This window comes from Coffea eugenioides, chromosome 1 (assembly GCF_003713205.1).
Source record: "Coffea eugenioides isolate CCC68of chromosome 1, Ceug_1.0, whole genome shotgun sequence".
Lineage (NCBI taxonomy): Eukaryota > Viridiplantae > Streptophyta > Magnoliopsida > Gentianales > Rubiaceae > Coffea > Coffea eugenioides.
The window spans coordinates 48,473,779-48,493,917 of NC_040035.1; the positions used below are offsets into that span (position 1 = coordinate 48,473,779).

At 36.8% G+C, this 20,139-nt stretch overlaps 3 protein-coding genes across 4 annotated transcripts; all 3 read left to right on the forward strand.

Moving 5' to 3' along the window:
* Window positions 1-9,450: 9,450 nt before the first annotated feature.
* Window positions 9,451-14,014, forward strand: LOC113782319. Of its 2 annotated transcripts, none has more exons than XM_027328211.1 (3): window positions 9,451-10,334; window positions 12,157-12,243; window positions 12,344-14,014. In XM_027328211.1, exons 1-3 carry the CDS (start codon window positions 9,984-9,986, stop codon window positions 13,751-13,753), a joined length of 1,848 nt encoding a protein of 615 aa, XP_027184012.1. In that variant the 5' UTR covers window positions 9,451-9,983; the 3' UTR covers window positions 13,754-14,014. The 2 variants fall into 2 exon arrangements, with proteins under 2 accessions (XP_027184012.1, XP_027184017.1); XM_027328216.1 differs by having other exon boundaries at window positions 10,158-10,334; window positions 12,406-14,014.
* Window positions 14,015-14,304: 290 nt separating this feature from the next.
* Window positions 14,305-17,533, forward strand: LOC113777356 (tetratricopeptide repeat protein 4 homolog). Its single transcript, XM_027322392.1, has 8 exons — window positions 14,305-14,714; window positions 15,142-15,354; window positions 15,468-15,659; window positions 15,746-15,946; window positions 16,067-16,147; window positions 16,793-16,931; window positions 17,078-17,167; window positions 17,397-17,533. Exons 1-8 carry the CDS (start codon window positions 14,610-14,612, stop codon window positions 17,480-17,482), a joined length of 1,107 nt encoding a protein of 368 aa, XP_027178193.1. The 5' UTR covers window positions 14,305-14,609; the 3' UTR covers window positions 17,483-17,533.
* Window positions 17,534-18,590: 1,057 nt separating this feature from the next.
* Window positions 18,591-20,122, forward strand: LOC113751586 (ammonium transporter 1 member 4-like). The gene has a single exon (XM_027295642.1). The coding sequence runs from the start codon at window positions 18,591-18,593 to the stop codon at window positions 20,091-20,093; it is 1,503 nt and encodes a 500-aa protein (XP_027151443.1). The 3' UTR covers window positions 20,094-20,122.
* The last annotated feature ends 17 nt before the right edge of the window (window positions 20,123-20,139 follow it).

Genomic DNA, 20,139 nt, shown 5'->3' on the forward strand with positions numbered 1-20,139 from the left:
ATATATCATTCAAGAACCGTCTTTTTTCGGTTGTATGATAATCTTTTTTATCATTGTATGAGAATTGTTAACAAAAAAATACAATAGTTAATATAGAATAGTATCAATAGAATTTAATACAATTGTGTTGTAATCAAATGAAAAATACGCACCAATTGAATTGTTATTAGCACCCATAGTTAATGAAGCAATCCCTATATAAAAATATTTTGGTACATGTAGTAATTGGTAATCTATAAAATAAAATAAATTGCTAATCTATAAAATTGCTAAGTTGTCTATAAATAGCATCAATAGAATGTAATACAATTGTATTGTAATCGAACAATTGTAATACAATTGTATTGTATTGTATTGTATCTATAATTGATTTAGCAAGATAGTGCAGCCAAAAAGTGTGTATGTAAGATGAGTATGACGATATAAGAAACTGTATATTTACCATGATCACGCAAAATCATTGGTGATGCGGATGCCTGGCGATCTTGAGGACAGTTAGATTTTTCATTTCTTTGATCTAGAAATAAAATATATATTAAATTAAAAATCAATAGTTTATGTATTTATTAATGGATGTATAGTGCCTTAGTTATTAGTAGTATCTGAATTGTTTTTCTCCAATTATAAACCATTTTGAATTATTTTTTTTAATTATCAAAAAATCTTTTTTTTATTTCATGCACGATCATTTTTGGAATAAAATTATGAAAATAACTATCGTAACACCTATTTTATGTGATAAATGTGCAATAAAAAATAATTAAAAAAATTTCAGTAATACAAACAAATAAATTTTTATAATATACAATTTATGTTAGAAATAGTAGAACCCTCAATCATGAACCTATACCATCCGCAATTATATAAGCAAGCAATACCTTTTTATCTTTTCTTTACAGTGTAACAATAAGCAAACAACCGTTCATAAGATTTTGTAAAAAATTTTCAGAAATAATGGATGATCAGAAAATCAATGCAATATCATTCATGACAAAAAACAAAGCAAAAGCAAAACATACTTAAAAGGCAGAGGGGACTGACCTGGAAAATTAAGCCGGCTGCAAGAAGGTTGATTTCTACTGGAGTTCTGCACATAATATCTTCCACTACTGCTCACAAAAGAAACAAAATCAATACATTTACAAAATAAATAGAGAACCCAAAACAAATAAGAAACTGAGAGAGAGGGTGAGGGAATTAACTCGATAAGTTAATTAAATCGATCAGTAAAAGAAGAATTTGTAGGAGTAATTGTAGGATGAGTTAAGATAGTGGGATAGTGGGAGTGAGATAGTGGGAATATTGATTGGTGATAAGGTGATAGTGGAATAATGGGAATATTGATTGGTAATAAGGTGGGTTATAACCCACTACTTTTTTACGTATTAAAATAAATACAAAAATATGAGTTAAGATAGTGGGATGGTGGGAGTGAGATAGTGGGAATATTGATTGGTGATAAGGTGATAGTGGGATAGTGGGAATATTGATTGGTGATAAGGTGGGTTATAACCCACTACTTTTTTATGTATTAAAATAAATACAAAAATCTAGAAAAAAGTATGATCAATTTAGAAGGCATTGAGAGGGTTTCTGCTAAAAATCCCTTCCTGAATACATATAGATATAGATTTCCCACTCCAATCTATATTGATTGGTAAAAGAAGAATTTGTAGGAGTAATTGTAGGATGAGTTAAGATAGTGGGATAGTGGGAGTGAGATAGTGGGAATATTGATTGGTGATAAGGTGATAGTGAAATAATGGGAATATTGATTGGTGATAAGGTGGGTTATAACCCACTACTTTTTTTCGTATTAAAATAAATACTGAGAGAGATTGATTGGTGAGGTGGGTTATAACCCACTACTTTTTTATGTATTAAAATAAATACAAAAATCTAGAAAAAAATATGATCAATTTAGAAGGCATTGAGAGGGTTTCTGCTAAAAATCCCTTCCTGAATACATATAGATATAGATTTCCCACTCCAATCTATATTGATTGGTAAAAGAAGAATTTGTAGGAGTAATTGTAGGATGAGTTAAGATAGTGGGATAGTGGGAGTGAGATAGTGGGAATATTGATTGGTGATAAGGTGATAGTGGATAGTGGGAATATTGATTGGTGATAAGGTGGGTTATAACCCACTACTTTTTTACGTATTAAAATAAATACAAAAATATGAGTTAAGATAGTGGGATGGTGGGAGTGAGATAGTGGGAATATTGATTGGTGATAAGGTGATAGTGGGATAGTGGGAATATTGATTGGTGATAAGGTGGGTTATAACCCACTACTTTTTTATGTATTAAAATAAATACAAAAATCTAGAAAAAAGTATGACCAATTTAGAAGGCATTGAGAGGGTTTCTGCTAAAAATCCCTTCCTGAATACATATAGATATAGATATAGATTTCCCACTCCAATCTATATCTATATGTATTGCAGGAGGAGTTTTTAGCAAAGAGCTAAGTGACTTATCATTTCTCACCAATTTTGTTCATAATATACATGTAATCCTAGCAGATGCCAAGTACCGGATTGCACCACATCAGTTCCAGTTGTCATTTGAGAATGATACAAAAATAGTGAAGATTTTAGATGATTGTGCAACCATCCCTCATTTCAAGTTCAATTTGGTCAAATTGAAACATATAGAACAGTACATGGATAACGATCTGCAATTGATAGGTACGTCCTCACAATTAATATCATTTTTATTATATTTCTGCAAATCAATTGCTATTAATTAAAATTCTTTATTTATTACAGATGTAATTGGTTTAGTTATATCTGTTGGTCCATATATCAGATATCTACTCATAACAAAATTGGTCGGGAGATACTATTGATTGACAAAAGGTTAGTTAACAAATCTCGACATCTTTAAAACTTTTTATTTTTAGAGAATTTAGATTTGCACTTATCAAAATTTTGTTAACACAGTTTGACAGTAACTCGATTCATATTGTGAAATAAATTTGCTAATGATGATGGTGAACGGTTATATCAGTCTGCCACAAAAAATAATATTTTAAGAGCATGTGGTATTTGCGTACGAAATTTCAGAGGTAAATCAATTGCTTTTAGTTCTATTCTATATAATTTGAATAGCTTTTGAGCGAACATAACCATAATATGCAGGACCATCACTGTGTACAATTGGAGCTAACAAATTGTATATTAATCACAATTTAGATTTTGCTCGATACCTGCACAATTGGTGAGTTCCTCAGTAACACTATACCAAACTATTAATATTGTTTCGTACTCTTATTGACATGTATTTCAAAAAATTGCAGGTTTGAAAATAATACATGTGCCCGCAAGTTAGTTACGTGGCTGAGATCAAACAATTTCACAACACCACAAGCATTGTTGATAGCAAATTCAAAGAGAATATGGATATCTGAATATACAATCATGCCAACGGTAAGCTTCTTTGAGAGCATTAACATAGAAAATATGTTCTACGGGTTATGCAAAAATTGTGGACAACTATGTGAAGGTCATTTTTCAAAGACAGTGTGTATGCATTGTACTGACGTGGTTGACACTGTTATTGGGTAATTAATTTCATGCATATTTAATTTCAATATATTTTTCTGTATTGTATATAATATTTTATTAGTCAAATAGGTACAATATTAACATACAAATTAGAGATTCCAGTGGTAACATGCATCTTAATCTGCAAGACAGACATGCATGATTCGTATTTGGTTGTAATGCTTCTTATCTCAAAAAATTATAAAAAAGGTAGAATTTCTTAATATTTATTTATTTTTTATAGTACTATTCATAAAACTATGTAAAAAAATACACTAATTTCGTACATCTTCCGAAAAAAGACGGTTGTTGAATGATATACACATTCTATCATATTTCAAGCTATCGTTAAACAGATATTACATTTTAATTTTGTTGCTATAATTTTTTCACTGTTATTTGCTCACCTTTTATTTTTATTTTTTCTAATAATGTCAGCACCGGGCGTAGCACGGGTATTCCCACTAGTTTATATGTATTCAGGAAGGGATATTTAGCAGAAACCCTCTAAATGCATTCTAAACTTGTCATACTTTTTTCTAAATTTTTGTATTTATTTTAATACATAAAAAAGTAGTGGGTTATAACCCACCTTATCACCAATCAATATTTCCACTATCCCACTATCACCTTATCACCAATCAATATTCCCACTATCACCTTTTCACCAATCAATATTCCCACTATCTCACTCCCACTATCCCACTATCTTAACTCATCCTACAATCACTGCTACAAATTCTCTCACGTTTCCCACTCCAATTAAGAGTCCACTCCAACTATCTCTTAATGACCCTTTTTTTTTAATTCAAAATTGCGTCTTCACATAACACAGGAAAATACCTGAAAGCTATCCCATCCTAGTACCAGAACTCCGGTGCTCTTCTTAGTACGCATCATACTTCTTTTCTTGAACTTTCGGCAGACGTCACGAAGCTGGCGGTGACTACCTTTCAGTAAGTGACCCTGCTCATTTAGCTATTGATTAGTATTATTGTTTTGGGTCACTTACTGAAAAGGTCACTTACCGCATCAAATTAAAAATTCCGGTACCGTGTTTTCTTTAAATATTGTTCCCCATATTGTAATTTTTTTTATTTTTGATTATTTCCAATAATATAATATGTCTATAATTTTTTTCCAACCCTTTTACTGATCGACTTAATTAACTTATCGAGTTAATTCCCTCACCATCTCTCTCAGTTTCTTATTTGTTTTGGGTTCTCTATTGATTTTGTAAATGTATTGATTTTGTTTCTTTTGTGAGCAGTAGTGGAAGATATTATGTGCAGAGACTCCAGCAGAAATCAACCTTCTTACGGCAGGCTTAATTTTTCAGGTCAGTCCCCTCTGCCTTTTAAGTATATTTTGCTTTTGCTTTGCTTTTTGTCATGAATGATATTGCATTGATTTTCTGATCATCCATTATTTTTGAAAATTTTTTACAAAATCCTATGAACGGTTGTTTGTTTATTGTTACACTGTAAAGCAAAGATAAAAAGGTATTGCTTGCTTATATAATTGCGGATGGTATAGGTTCATGATTGAGGGTTCTGTTATTTCTAACATAAATTGTATATTATAAAAATTTATTTGTTTGTATTACTGAAATTTTTTTAATTATTTTTTATTGCACATTTATCACATAAAGTAGGTGTTACGATAGTTATTTTCATAATTTTATTCCAAAAATGATCGTGCATGAAATAAAAAAAGATTTTTTGATAATTAAAAAAAATAATTCAAAATGGTTTATAATTGGAGAAAAATAATTCAGATACTACTAATAACTAAGGCACTATACGCTCATTATTAAAATTGGATTAATTTTTAATTTCGTCAGAAATCCTTTTGGCAAAATTGCATTCTAGCCTTTCTTTTCTTTATCAACAATGACAATTACAACTACGTGATTCATCTATCTAGCAATAACACAATTCAACTCATGGAATAAATAGTTCATTGCTTAAAGTACTTAAACGAAAGGTTAGAGCCAAGTACTACTTAACACCTGCAAGTAATATATTACAATTAGAAAAAAGAAAATGATTCAAGAGGAACAAAAAACTCACCAAGCCCCTGACATATGTGCAATCGTCAAGGCACTTTTGAGCATTTAAAACTGCATTCCTTAGTTCAGGTAACCACTTCTCTATAATTGTTTTCATTTGATTACAATGCAATTCTATTAAATTTTATTGATGCTATTTCTATATTAATTATTGTATTTTTTTGGTTAACAGTTCTCATACAATGTATCACTATTTACACATAAAATAAATACATAAACTATTGATTTTTAATTTAATATATATTTTATTTCTAGATCAAAGGAATGAAAAATCTAACTGTCCTCAAGATCGCCAGGCATCCACATCACCAATGATTTTGCGTGATCATGGTAAATATACAGTTTCTTATATCGTCATACTCATCTTACATACACACTTTTTGGCTACACTATCTTGCTAAATCAACTATAGATACAATACAATACAATTGTATTACAATTGTTCGATTATAATACAATTGTATTACATTCTATTGATGCTTTTTATAGACAACTTAGCAATTTTATAGATTAGCAATTTATTTTATTTGATAGATTACCAATTACTACATGTACCAAAATATATTTATATAGGGATTACTTCATTAACTATGGGTGCTAATAACAATTCAATTGGTGCGTATTTTTCATTTGATTACAACACAATTTTATTAAATTCTATTGATGTTATTCTATATTAACTATTGTATTTTTTTGTTAACAATTCTCATACAATGATAAAAAAAATTCTCATACAACCGGAAAAAGACGGTTCTTGAATGATATATACATTTTATTATATTTCACACTATTGTTAAACAGATATTATATTTTAATTTTATTGGTAAAATTTTTTCACCTTTATTTGTTCACCATTTTATTTTATTTTTCAATAATGTCAGCACCGTGCATAGCACGGGTATTCCCACTAGTTATCCTTATTTTGGAAACAAAAGTAGCAAATCCAACAGCAACTTTTCAACTCAACGTTGCAAGGCTTTTAGAAACAATCCATAGGCTCGATTTTCCGTCTGCTCTTCTGAGTCGGGAATGTACGTCATCGCCACCTTTGCGGTGATTCCGGCCACTTGCTCCAAATATGACTTTCGTCACTCCGTCGGCTAGACATCATCAAATATGACTTTTGTCACGTGCACAAGTAGAAGTTCGAGTCCGTAAGCCAAACTGGTTTGGCAAATGAATTTTTTTTGACTTTTATTTAAAATTTTATTGTAATTTACCTGTAGAAATTTTTTTATAAATATGTAAATTTTTTTTAAGAAAAAACTTCTTTTTTTTCCCCTTTTCTTTCCTCTGATCTTTTTCTCTCCCATCCCACTGCGCTTCTTCTCCCGCCCTTCCTCCCCAGTCGTTGTTGCCGGCACCTCCACCGACGACTGGCACGTGGTAGTCCTTTTTTTTTTTCTTTTCTTCTCTCTCCTTCATCCCTCTCCTCCTCCTCCCTCTTTCCCTAGGCCACCATGCCCTCCCCCTGCGCAATCAAAGGGGATGATGTGAGGGAGAGATGGGAGGAAGGAGGAGAAAGGATAAGAGAAAGAGAGGAAAGGAAAGAAAAAAAGGAGTTGTCAACATTGGCTGACGACAGAAATGGTGGTGGGTTGATGCGAGGGAGAAAAAAAAGAAAGGAAGGTTGGTAATTTTTTGGTTTTTTTTTTATTTTGAAGTGTGTATTTTAAAACGCGTGGAAAGTTTTTTGATGTTATTGTAATTAAAGTCGATGAAAAATTTGTAGGGGAACAAAACTTGACAATAAATTCTTTTACCAAACAATTCTATCGTCGAAAATTAAAAGTCTGCAGGCCAATCATTTTATTGTTTTGTGTTAACACTTCTTAATTTAGTGAATACAAAATCCATGAAGTGTAATTAGCAGAATTAAAAGTCTAATTAACATTCTTTATTCATTTTAAGGTAGACACACTGATGGGTAAGATAAAATGTACATGTTCAATAGTTAATCTGATTAGACAATAGATGGATTATCTTTTATGATTTGATAACATGTAATTCAATAGATTTTGGTAAGAAAAACCTAAAAATCCAATACCCTATATACATATATATAACCGAAAGTCTAAAAAATGGAAAAATATTGATTTAACCCTTCATAAAATGTTAGATTTTTCTCATTCTATGGCCTTCAGCCTCTTCTTAGCCTTCCCAACTTAAAGAATTTATGGAGCACCGTGTATGTATTGATTTTAGTTTAATAATATTAATTCTATTTTTTTAAAAAAATTATTCATATTAGTGGATGGAGGATGTTCGATAGAAAATTAGAACCCGACCGAAGAGGGTTTAATAATAGGAAATAAAAGATTTAGATAAGCGGATTAGATTTTTTTTTTCTTTTTTACGTACTCCCACATCTAGGATAACCTATTCTTACTCCTACCCTAGAAGGATAGTTCAACTGAACTAAGAGAATTGACGGAAACTGAACCACTATTGCACCAAGCAGGTGCACCATGTACTCGTATGGATTTAAAAGAAATCACATATATAGTGGTACATTGATGGGAAATAAATGCCCCGTTTGATAAGTGAGTTTTTTGAGTATTTGTCTAAAACTTTACTGTAACTTACTGTAGAAGTTTTTTAAAAAAATTTTGAAGTGTGTTTTTTTTTAATATTTTGAAGTGTGTAGTGTAAAAATTTTGAGAAATTTTTTGAGATTATTGTAGTTAAAGTTTTTAAAAAACTTGTAGCAGACAAACTTGACAAAAATTTATCCGCCAAACAAGGAGAAAACTTGAATCATTGATCTCCCACCCCATAATTCATGTGGCAACTGACTCCTCTGCAGAATGTTGGTTGGATTAGAGTTTGGTTAGATAAATATTCGATTATACCTACCCGTTGCTTTCTATGACTCAAGGATATTTTAACGGAAACTCTAGAATGGAAACAAGGAAACAAAAAGATTTATTACAAATATTAAAAGCACTCACTCATTTGTTAATGGAATTTCTCTTGATTTTTTTTTTCAACTCAGAATCACATGCAAGGACAAGAATACCCTCATTCTTTATTTTAATTGCAACCTCATAAATGGATGGTTGTAACCTCAACCTCAACGAAGGTTACCGGAATTTACTACTTTTGTCTTACTGGCATGGTAAAAAAGGTCACAAGGAAGTAGGCCTGTCAACGGGTCGGGTCCGGGTCGGAATTCATTATTCCGGATCCGGATCCCGCATACCAAATCGGATCCAGATTCGACCCGTTTACCCGGCGGGTTTTCTACTCTATGTTCCGGATCCAAATCCGACGGGTCTCGGATTCGGGTCCGGGTCTACCCGAAAAAAATTATGAAAATTTACAATTTTTAATAAAAATGAGAAAAAATATATTTGTACACTAATTTCTAACTAATACAAAAAAAATCAAATAAGAAAAAAAATCAAATTAACTTTACTCAAATATATCACCCTAATCAAATTATACTGATAAATATACATATTTTAAATTATTAATCCATTTATATCCGGATCTGAGTCTAATACGGGTCGGAATACTATATTCCGTATCCGACCCATTTTTTTGATTGATAAAACGAATCCGAATCCGGGTCCAGATAACGGAATTAAATTCTTACTCATACCCATAATAATTTCACGAATCCGGACTGGGTCCGAATCTAGATCCGGACCGCTGACAGACCTACAAGGGAGTGCCACAGCACAGCACAAGACAGAAGGGAGTGCCGATTAAATTTACAAAAATAAAAAAATGGGAAAAAAAGTTTAAATCACAATGGGTCCCATTATTGCTTGCTAAATTTGGTTAACGGAAACGGGGAAGTGGAAGTCCGAAACTCCCACCAGGCACCAGCGAACTGACAGCGTAATTCCCCACGCTTGCCTCGTAAGTCGTAACCTAAGCAGCAAGTCCTGATTCCTGAATTCGTCATCGTCAATCCTTCTTTCCTCCAGAGCGAGTGGCGGCAGCAAGACTCTCCCGAGTCACGACGCGACTCACGAGTCTGTGACTCATCCACCGATGACGCTACCAACAAACCCTAGTCTACCAAACCACCCCCCATCCATTCCCTAAGTTATTTTCAGCAATCTCGTTGGGTCTCTCAGAAAAACACTTTCCAATTTAATGCTCGCTCAAAGGGGAAAAAAAACTGCCAACATTTGAATTTCACTGTCACAGGCTCACTCACGAACCCTAATTTTTTTCTCAGTATTCACAAATCAAAACCCTTGTCAAATTTCGATCTTTGTTGCTCCTTGATCTCACAGATGTAGTAAAGTTTCTCTATTTTATTTCTTTCTACATTTATGTAATTTATCTGTGGGAATACAGAACAATAAATTGGGTGAAAGATTTCTGAGTTACTTCCAAGGTTGCAATGGCTGCGCAGGAGACGGTTGTACTGGATATAAGCTCCGATGAAGATGTTGGTTGGGGAGATAACATGTCCGCTGCCGGCTGCGGCGGGTGTCGAGATGACAGTGATTGGATATCAGAGCTATTGGATAAGGTAGATAAAGAAACGGATGATTCCGATGAGGTGGTGGTGCTGGGTGAGGTTATTGCCAAGCCCAAATTCAGGCCAAAGCCTTCAGTAAAATGTGTAGATAAAGTTGATGATGATGACTGTGTAGTCTTGGAAGCTGACCCGGATGCGCCGGTTGCTATTGAAAACGATAAAAGAGAGGATGATCCCGACGAATTGCTTGTTGTTAGCGAAAAGGGCCAGGTATTGCTGCTGTTCCTTCTATCACCATGGTTAAATTCTTGGATGTATTTCTACACTCTTGATATTTTTCATTTGAAAAAAAAAATTGCCGCTTTAGAGCTGAGATGGTTGTTCTTGTTCCTCATTGCCTAAGAAAAAGTGAACTGTTTTGACGAGTAAATTGGGGAAGCAGTAAGGAATATTATGTTTTTTCATTTAAGAGTGAGACATTTTAATCCCAGTAGTTACGCATTTGTGTTACAAAAATTACTTAATAGGTTGAATGGAGTTGGAATTACTAGTGCACTTACGTCTGATTACTTGAAGATATGAAGATGCAAGAAGATATCATTAAGCTACTGAATATCTGTCTCCAGCATACGTCTTAGCTACCTATGGTCCTGACAGACAAACTTTTATTTGGGAGATAACAACCGGCATGGTCTTCTTTCAATCTTTATATTATGATTCTTTTTTTCGTTAAGAGTGAATTTACCTGTTCTGTGTGTTGGTTGTGTGTTTCTGGCTAATGAACTGTGAGCATTACAAACTCCTAAAACAAAAATCTCCTGTCTTAATTTTCATTCAAGAAATATTGTCTCCTAGACAGACTCGCCTGCAGTCTATACTAGTTGAGAATATGAGGAAAAAGTAGTTAGTAATTTACGAATGAACAGTTTTGGGAATTATGAGAACAGAATTGTTTGATGTCGTACTTATTGTGTGCTTTATTATGATGATGTTCTCAAGATGCGGTCAGGCACAGTTTCTTCAGAGTCATAAAGGAGGATGACTCAAGGATGAACTTGGCTTTGAATGTGAGCCATGAAAGGTCAACTGTTCTTTCTGCGCCCTATATAAACGAGGGGAAAAATGTCCTTGCTTGTTAATGAATACTTGTTGCATCTTTCATACTCATCTTTCTTGCCATTTTTTCACAATAAAATTGGATATGACATCTGGACTTGGTTATGATTGGGTTTTGTAATTAATGTAATGCTTCCCCATTGAAAATGGAATATCCTTGTTTTTCTCTCTCATGTCCACAATAACAACTATGAAATGATACGTCATGGGTCGGATGTAATTGGTTGTGAATATAAATTTCCTGAATTAAATTTACTAAAGTTGTTACTGCATTGTCTTGTACATTTGCTTTTTCGTGATTAACTTTTCTCTTTACGAATGCTGTTCTTATTTTACTTTGGCTTCAATATTATTGCTTGATGTATGCATGTTTATATAGCCTAAGTTGTGCGCCTTTGATATTTTGGGGGGGGGGGGGAGGGGGGGGGGGGTGGAAGGGGTTTCAAATTGTTATACCTTAGATGCTGAAATGGGGAATTTTTGCATTTGTAAGTTCTGATCTTGGAATGCGAGCTTGATTTCATTCTGCGGTGTCTTTTTTGTGGAAGCTGTATTTGATGCAATACCTGATATACGGCATCTATTTAGGACAAAGGATTTCATTCTAACCTTGTAAATTTAAAGGCAGTCTGAACAGAGTTCTCAATAGCAGTCAACATTTAGTCATGTTGATCAGTGGAAACTTCATAGATTGTCTTATGAACCGTACATGAAAATCTTTGTTTCTTACACTTAGTATTCTGATTTTTATATTCATGTCAGATCTACTTAAAATGGTAGGTGAGGTTCTTAAGTTTTTCGGTAATATTTTGACTAATGTATGTCAGCAGTATAATTTGTTCTACACAGTTTTTTGTATCTTGAAATCTGGATGTACATCTGGAAATTTGCTTCAGTTTTGTACTTTGTATACATGGATTTATGGGAACTTTTCCTGGTGCAGGTTTCTTCCGTTTGACTTTTGTTTTTCTTGCAGGTTGCATGTAGAGATTATCCTCATGCACGCCATCTTTGTGTCAAATTCCCCTTTAATTCTACTCCACATGATAGGCATTGTGAGCAGGTAATATTTCTTCTGTAGCCTTCTTCTTTTAGATTTGTCCGCTTACCTTCGTTTTTCAGCACATGCTACTCTTTTGATTCATAGTTTCTTTTAACTTCAGTGCCATTGTTATGTTTGTGACTCACTTGCTCCATGTCTTCACTGGAGCACCGGCATCTCCAGTATTGACCATTGTCATGCTACTGACAAAGAGGAGTTCTGGAAATCCCAGAGGAAAAGTTCAAGGAAAAATGATGAAGCTCCACCCGTGGCTCCTGATACTTCTTTTTCCACAGGACTAGCTCCACCATTGCCCTCTGATCCTTCATTACAGAATCAATTATTTACCCAAGCTGCGCATCAGCTTTCTTCTATGCCATCTATTAATGGCACACAAAATAACATAAATCATGGTAGAAGCCAACAGTCTGGAAATTATACGAGCGTCTCTCCACAGTTGCGGAGTACATATAGTCATCTTATCCCTGGTGACAGGAGACACAGTGCTGGCAACACAGGCACTCGCTACATTTCTCATGTACCATTAAAAAGGACAAGAACATGTGGGGATGTATTACCAGCTAATAGGTACTGTAATAATTCATCCAGAGCCAGCCATGGATATCCGTCTACCAGAAGCCATCCTTCTACGACAAGGTGGTTAGACCCTGTGACTCCAGTGATTAGTACCTTTGAAGATTCCTCCAAGGCAATTGTTGGTGGTATGGCTACTAGAATGTCCAGCTTACCAGCTGTGATAAACATGGCCAATGGAACTGCAAATCATCCACCGTCTCATCCTCAGATGTTACGTCAAACACATGGGAGCAGTATAGATACAAGTACAGTGGGTCCTCAGCGTCAATTGTCTTCTCAAATGTATGGCGACTTCAGCATCACTAATCCAATGCCTACACAACCTGGGGTTGCCGCGCAGCCAAATTGGGACTGTCCCTTCGATAATTCATTTCCTTTTCAACCCCTAACAACTACCAATCCTAATGATACAAGATTCTCTCAAGATCCTGTTCCTTCTGAATCCCTTGTAACCTCGTGGGCCAACATGAGCAACTGCTTTGAAGGTGCTTTTCCTACTCAGCCAAATGCTGATAGTGGCTTTGACAATCGGTTGCTGCATTTACCGCAAGAATGCGGTCAAGTCGCTTCTTTATCAAGTCATGGGGAAGATACATTTAAACAAGGTAATCAAACTCGAAGTACTTTGCATCCAAGTTGTGCTGAATTTGGCTTTGGTTGGGACAGTACTCCTAGCCACGGCCAACAACTTCTTGCTGATGAGTACAACCGGCTAGAAATTGCAGTGCAGAGAGATGAGCCGGCAGTCAATGCTGATGTTGGTTCACAATTATATGGGAGCGCCAATTCTGCACCATTGGATTTCCATTTGGACTCCTGGATGTTTGAAAATCAGTCTGCTTTGGGTGCTTTGGAAGTTCCGGTGCCTCCCGAGCTTAATGTTTTCTCTCCTGAAGCTGCTACTATAGATGCTGGTCTTCTCTTCGACTTTTAGCTTTTGGTGAAGCTTCACCTAAATTTGTTCTACAATCCTGCTTTCGACCCCGCCCCGGGGAAAAATTTTTTTTTGGGGAGGTGGGTGGTGGTGGTGTTGCGGACGAGTTGCAGAGATTGCCCTTGCCGTCGAAGGTTTCTGTACAGAGGCTGGTAGCTTTTGTAAAGTTAGTTGTATATTAATTGAATTATTCTAGACTTTGTCAGCCTATCTAACTTTTTTTGCTCTTCAGTCTTATTGAAGCTGTTCCGTTTGCTTTGACGCTGGGTAGGATTTTTGCGTGTTTTTTTTATTAGGTAAATTACACAGGAACGGTGATAATCCGAGGATCTTTTGGTACGAGGGACAGCTTCTTGAAACACAGACGAATAACCAACTGAACTCGGCTATGGCTATGACCTTAGCTTAATAACATCAACTAATCGGGCACAGTTAGCATAATTAATTTACTGCAACGAATGGCAAATTAGCAATTAGTAGCAAAGAGAGAGAGAGAGAGAGAGATAGAGAGAGAGAGAGAAGGCAATTTTGTAGTTGTTTTCTGGGTTAATCCCTCCACATTATCCAAATCGATTTGATCATGGGCCGTCAAAAGTGTCTAGAAAGATCCGCCCAATCCAAAAGTCACACCCCAGCTCAAGTTTGAAGGCTCTTTCTTGCTTCCGGGTTCTCTTGTCAAATACCAGTACTATAATTCTTAAGGAGCGCTGCCTTCGATGGCTTTCGTCAAATGGTAATTCCGAGTGTGAGTGTGTGGGGGTTTGTATAGTGTATACTGACGAAGGTTTGTTTTCGGGGAGCGAGCGACCTGCTGAGTGATCGGGTTTAGGTAGTAGAGTATTCAAATAAAGCCAAGATGGCGCTGTGGATGGAGGCGGGCTCTGAACCCAAAACAGAGAGCGAGGTTGTAGACCTTGAAGCCATCTCTGCCCTCAAACAATCTACTGCTATCGAACTCAAGGTTTCTCTTCCTCTTGCTTGCCTTATTTATTCGGAGCTTTTGTCTTTCTTTTGTTTTATTTGGTTTTTTCCTGGTTCATCTGTTCTTTCTTTCAGCGGCCCGGGGGGGGGGGGGGGGAGGCTTCCAATTGGGTTTTGTTCTTGGTCCTTTTGGTCACTTGGACTATTACTTTGCTGTTGGAGATTCGATTTCAGATGTAAGTTCAGAAAAAAAGATTCAATATTTGAAGGAGATACTTAGAATTTGAATATTGTTTACTCACCCAAACTCCCCCTAGATAAGCCCCCGTCGCTTGCCGTTCAAGGGGTGGTTCAATATACAAAACCTAAAGTTGCGTATTCACTAATTTCTCCATCAATTTAGCAGAGTGCATACATAAGAGTACATGCATAAGAATAAATTTTTGATCTGGGTCAGTTGTCTGCAGGAAAATGGAAATGAATATGTGAAGAAGGGGAAGAAGCACTATTCAGATGCCATTGACTGTTACACCAGGGCTATTAGTCAGAAGGCTTTAAGTGATGCAGAGCAGTCAATCCTCTATTGCAATAGAGCCCATGTCAATTTGCTCTTGGGAAATTATAGACGTGCTCTCCAGGATGCTGAGGAAGCTATCAAACTTTCCCCAACAAATGTTAAGGTTGTTTATCTGTAAGTCCATTTTCTGGTTCAGGCTTATTGGCTCTGGCTTACGTTGGCTCGTGTATTTCTTTTTTAGATGTCATGGATGTTTATTATGTATTACTTCTTCAGGCATTTTACAGAGCAGTCAAAGCTTCGATGTCCTTGAGTCTGTTGGCTGAAGCAAAATCATATTGTGAAAAAGGGCTGGAGCTATCACCAGAAAATGAAGAACTAAACAAGCTAGCTGGTCAAATTGATCTACTGAAGTCCGAGCAGGATCGCCGTAAGGCTGAAGTTTCCAAGTCTGTTACAGCTGTTAAGGTCTCAAATCTATGAGCCTTTTTTAGTTAAAGAAATCTTGTGTCAATCCTAAATAGTGTTTGAACCTTCTTGTGTAAAATATGTAGGATATGATCTCTGCCTTTGAAGAAAGAAAAATAAAAATTGGGAAGGCTTTGTATCAAGAACTCACTGGTGTGAAAAAGCCAACTTTGGACAAGAATAATATCCTGCATTGGCCTGTTCTTCTCCTGTATGCAGAGGTTATGTCCAGTGACTTTATTGAGGACATTTGTGAGACTGACATGTTTTCAACTCACTTGGACGAAATATCCTTTTTACTTTGACATCGTTTTTTGTCAAGTTTATATGCTGCTCTCTTTGGACCACTAATGTGAACTTTTTGTTATCGATTGATGAACTTCTTGGGTGATCCTTAGCTTCCCTACATGTTTTCAGAAAGTTCTCCTCCTTTGCCATGGGATAATGAGCATGCTTATACACGTGATGCTCTTGAGTTGTACTATGAGGTATGATATTTTCTGCCACTCTTGATACATCTGTGTATGTTGCTAAAATAAAGCTTTTGATTTGACTCGTAAGATCTGCAACTCACTCGATGTAAGTGGACAGTATTTCTGGAGGGCTTCTGCACATTGTTTAGAAGAAAATTTGTTCAATTTTTCTTTCCAATATCTGATAATATTAAAGTTTTTCAGTAGGTATATGTACCCTTTGACAAGTCCTTTGGCATTTGTGAGCTCATTGGCTTCCCGAGTGACTGAAAAGAAGTCGTGGTAGTTCAGGGTGCCTTGTAGTTACTTTCTGTTCTGTGCTACCATTAAATCAATCTCTGAATTGTAATGACATTGGATGACTGATAATCTCCCTTTATAGTTATCTTCAAGACCTCGTCTCATGTTTGGATAAATTCTCTTTTGCGGTCCCTGAAACTGCCTTATCGTCCTTCCAGTAAACTCTTATTAAATTGTTGCTATGCGGCTTCTGAAAAAAGATATCTGGAAGAACTTAAAGAGGGTCTGATAGATATATTCTTCAAGGTTGTTCAGCTTATGAGCATGATTGTTATATGTTCCCTTGGGGTAATTTGTTAATATGTTGATGTGTATTATCTTGGTCTTTCTTTTTTCTTAAGCTGAAAGTTGATTTAACAGGCTGACTCTGGAGTTCGTTTATCCAAGAGAGAAATCTTTCATTGTCTCGCAGATGGGACAGCTGCTGCTAATTTGGAAAAGTTTGATATCGAGGAAAATGATGCTGCTGAGGAATCAAGTAGTACTACTGTTCTAGGAGGTATGTTGCTCTACCTGCCTGTTAATTAATACAAGCTGAAAACGTGTTGCTATTATTCCTTAGCGAACTAAGTTGAATCCATACACAAGTATTCGTTTCCAGTTAAAGCATTTCTCTTGGGTTTGACTTGGTGAAATGATTTTTAGGTGGTGGTATGAGATGGATCAAGGTAAATGAAAGGAGGCGACTTTATGATGTCCTAAAAGAACCAAATCTTGTTGTCCCCGGCATACCTGGTATGATTTTTTTTTTTTTTTTTTTTTTTTTTTTGACTTTGAAGACGATTCTGTGAAGAGGAGCACTCTACTCTATCTTGGAAAGCTGAAAAAACGTAACGTCAATATTTTTCAATTTATATTAACAAGGGGAATGGTGTTAGAAGTCGTTAAATGAGCGCTGCTGGCAACTTCAAGCTTTGCTTTTTTAAACGCATCTCTGATGTACATTTTCTGTTGTTTTGCGCAGTATTCTACGTTGTTTCAAAGAAGTCCAGTTTCTATAAAGAGTTCAAATCTGGTAATTGGGCTCCTCCACCAAGCTCATTTTGGTAAATAATACACTTCCAGCGGGGGGTTGATGCGTTTTCCGGGTTTTTTTTTTTTTTTTTTTTAAAAAAAAAGTATTAATTAATTATTGTATGTTGTTTTTCCTACCTCATGAGTTGATTTTGATCGCTGGCAAGAATTGTCTCGCCAATTATTCAGTGTACATTAGACATTATTAATTAGTTGTTCCGTGGAAGGATGCTGCAGGAGCAATTCTTCTTATTACTCAAAAAAAAAAAAAAAAAAAAAAAAGAGCAATTCTTCTTAATTTATGGAGTACACAAGAAAGAAAGTTGCGTCCTCCTCGTATTGGTTTCCTGGTGCACAACATTTTGACCGACCCCTCAGGATTGGATAGAGCACGCATTTAATAAATATAATACTAGGAGAGTATTTAATCCGTAACATGGACACGGAGGAGTATCTGCTGCAATTTACTGGATTTGTCAGAGAAGAATTCTCGATCACGCGTCTAACTTGAAACGCTAATGTCAGCAGTTGTTGGGCTTTCGTTATGGTTAAGGTTGTAATAAGATTTATACTTATTTAAGTAATAAGATGGTAAAATTTTGATAAATTTAACGTTTCATACACAAAAAAATAAGTTTAAATTTGGCATAAACGTGGCAAAATCTTCGGAAACTATAGTAAATTTATCTGTAATTTGAGTTTCATAACTTTCAAATATATCCACACATTATTCACGTCCGAATATATATACTATCTCGTATTATACCCTACTAACTATGGTAAATAGTAGTACTAAATTACTTTGTGCAAGACGTGGGATCCATCCCATAAGGTGGTCTTAGATTAGATTCTTTCCAATTAATTTCAGTTTCGCATGGCGTCTCCCAATCTTCCTAGACTCCTTCATTCACTCACCCTGAAGAATCTCCAAGAATATCGCATAGCAAATGGTTATCCCGGCCTCGTTCAAATTCGACCTTGGAATCTCTCCCCAGATTCAAGTTGTTCCACTGCCTCCCTCTCAACTCTATAAAATTAGAGCCGATAAACCCCTCCTGGGATTCAATAAACTTGTATCGCAATCACAGTCACAGTAGGTTGCTAAATACCGATACGGACAACACCAGAACAACAAACATTTGCCATGGCGTCAGCCGGCTGCTCGGCAGCCAACCTCAGCTCATTCCTAGGCGGGGGAGCCACAAACGCCACAGCCGCAGCCGAGTACATATGCAACAACTTCAACACTGTCCGCGACAGGTTTACGGACACTGCATTTGCAGTGGACACCACGTACCTCCTCTTCTCCTCTTACCTGGTCTTCGCCATGCAACTGGGCTTCGCCATGCTTTGCGCGGGCTCAGTCCGGGCAAAGAACACCATGAACATCATGCTCACTAATGTCCTGGATGCCGCAGCCGGTGGACTCTTCTACTACCTCTTTGGCTTTGCCTTGGCCTTCGGTAGCCCATCAAACGGTTTCATCGGCCATCATCACTTCGGACTCGAGAACTTCCCTAACGAGTCTTCTGACTACAGCTACTTCCTTTACCAATGGTGTTTTGCCATAGCTGCCGCGGGGATCACGAGTGGATCAATAGCAGAAAGAACCCAATTCGTTTCGTATTTGATTTACTCTTCATTCTTGACCGGCCTCGTTTACCCAGTGGTGTCACACTGGTTCTGGTCTAGCGATGGCTGGGCGAGTGCCGCCAGGACCAACGGCCTCCTGTTCGGATCTGGGGTGATTGATTTTGCAGGGTCGGGGGTTGTTCATATGGTCGGGGGTATCGCAGGATTGTGCGGTGCGCTCATTGAAGGTCCTCGCATTGGCCGTTTTGATCATTCCGGAAAGCCGGTAACCATGCGCGGGCACAGCGGGACGCTTGTGGTTTTGGGTACTCTGTTGCTATGGTTCGGGTGGTATGGTTTCAATGCAGGGTCTTTTATCAATATCCTGAAGGCTTACGGGAAAAGTGGAAGTTATTACGGACAATGGAGTGCTATTGGGAGGACCGCAGTCACCACCACACTAGCGGGATGCTCCGCTGCGTTGACGACTTTGTTTGGGAAAAGGTTACTCGTGGGCCACTGGAATCTCACGGATGTTTGCAATGGTTTGCTTGGTGGGTTTGCAGCCATCACCGGGGGTTGTTCGGTTGTTGATCCGTGGGCAGCAGTCCTTTGTGGGTTTGTTGCTGCTTGGGTGCTGATTGGGTTTAACAAATTAGCTGAGAGAGTAGGGTATGATGATCCCCTGGAGGCCGCGCAACTTCATGCTGGCTGTGGTGCGTGGGGCATTCTGTTCACAGCACTGTTTGCAAGGAAGGAGTATGTGAATGAGGTGTACCCGGGCCAACCAGGGACAGGGAGGCCATACGGACTGCTGATGGGCGGTGGTGGAAGGTTAATGGCAGCTCATCTTGTGCAGATTGCAGTGATCACTGTTTGGGTGGGTGTTACCATGGGAACGTTGTTCTGGATACTGGGCAAACTTGGACTTCTGAGGATATCTGCGGAGGACGAGATGGCAGGAATGGATCTTACCAGCCACGGTGGGTACGCTTATGAAGACGATGACTACAACACATCCCTCGAAAGTGGAAGGAAGATGGAAAAGCCCGGTGGGAATCCAGTGCCTGTTTGAATTGTTTACCTCACCTCCTCCCAGAACGAAGCAACAGCTTCAGCTT

Coding starts and splice junctions, on each gene's coding strand:
- LOC113782319 (XM_027328211.1), top strand. CDS start 9,984: ATGGCTGCGCAGGAGACGGTTGTACTGGATATAAGCTCCGATGAAGAT. Junction 10,335..12,156: donor TTGTTAGCGAAAAGGGCCAG/GTATTGCTGCTG, acceptor TTTTTCTTGCAG/GTTGCATGTAGAGATTATCC. Junction 12,244..12,343: donor ATGATAGGCATTGTGAGCAG/GTAATATTTCTT, acceptor TTTTAACTTCAG/TGCCATTGTTATGTTTGTGA.
- LOC113777356 (XM_027322392.1), top strand. CDS start 14,610: ATGGCGCTGTGGATGGAGGCGGGCTCTGAACCCAAAACAGAGAGCGAG. Junction 14,715..15,141: donor CTACTGCTATCGAACTCAAG/GTTTCTCTTCCT, acceptor AGTTGTCTGCAG/GAAAATGGAAATGAATATGT. Junction 15,947..16,066: donor TTTCAACTCACTTGGACGAA/ATATCCTTTTTA, acceptor TAGCTTCCCTAC/ATGTTTTCAGAAAGTTCTCC.
- LOC113751586 (XM_027295642.1), top strand. CDS start 18,591: ATGGCGTCAGCCGGCTGCTCGGCAGCCAACCTCAGCTCATTCCTAGGC.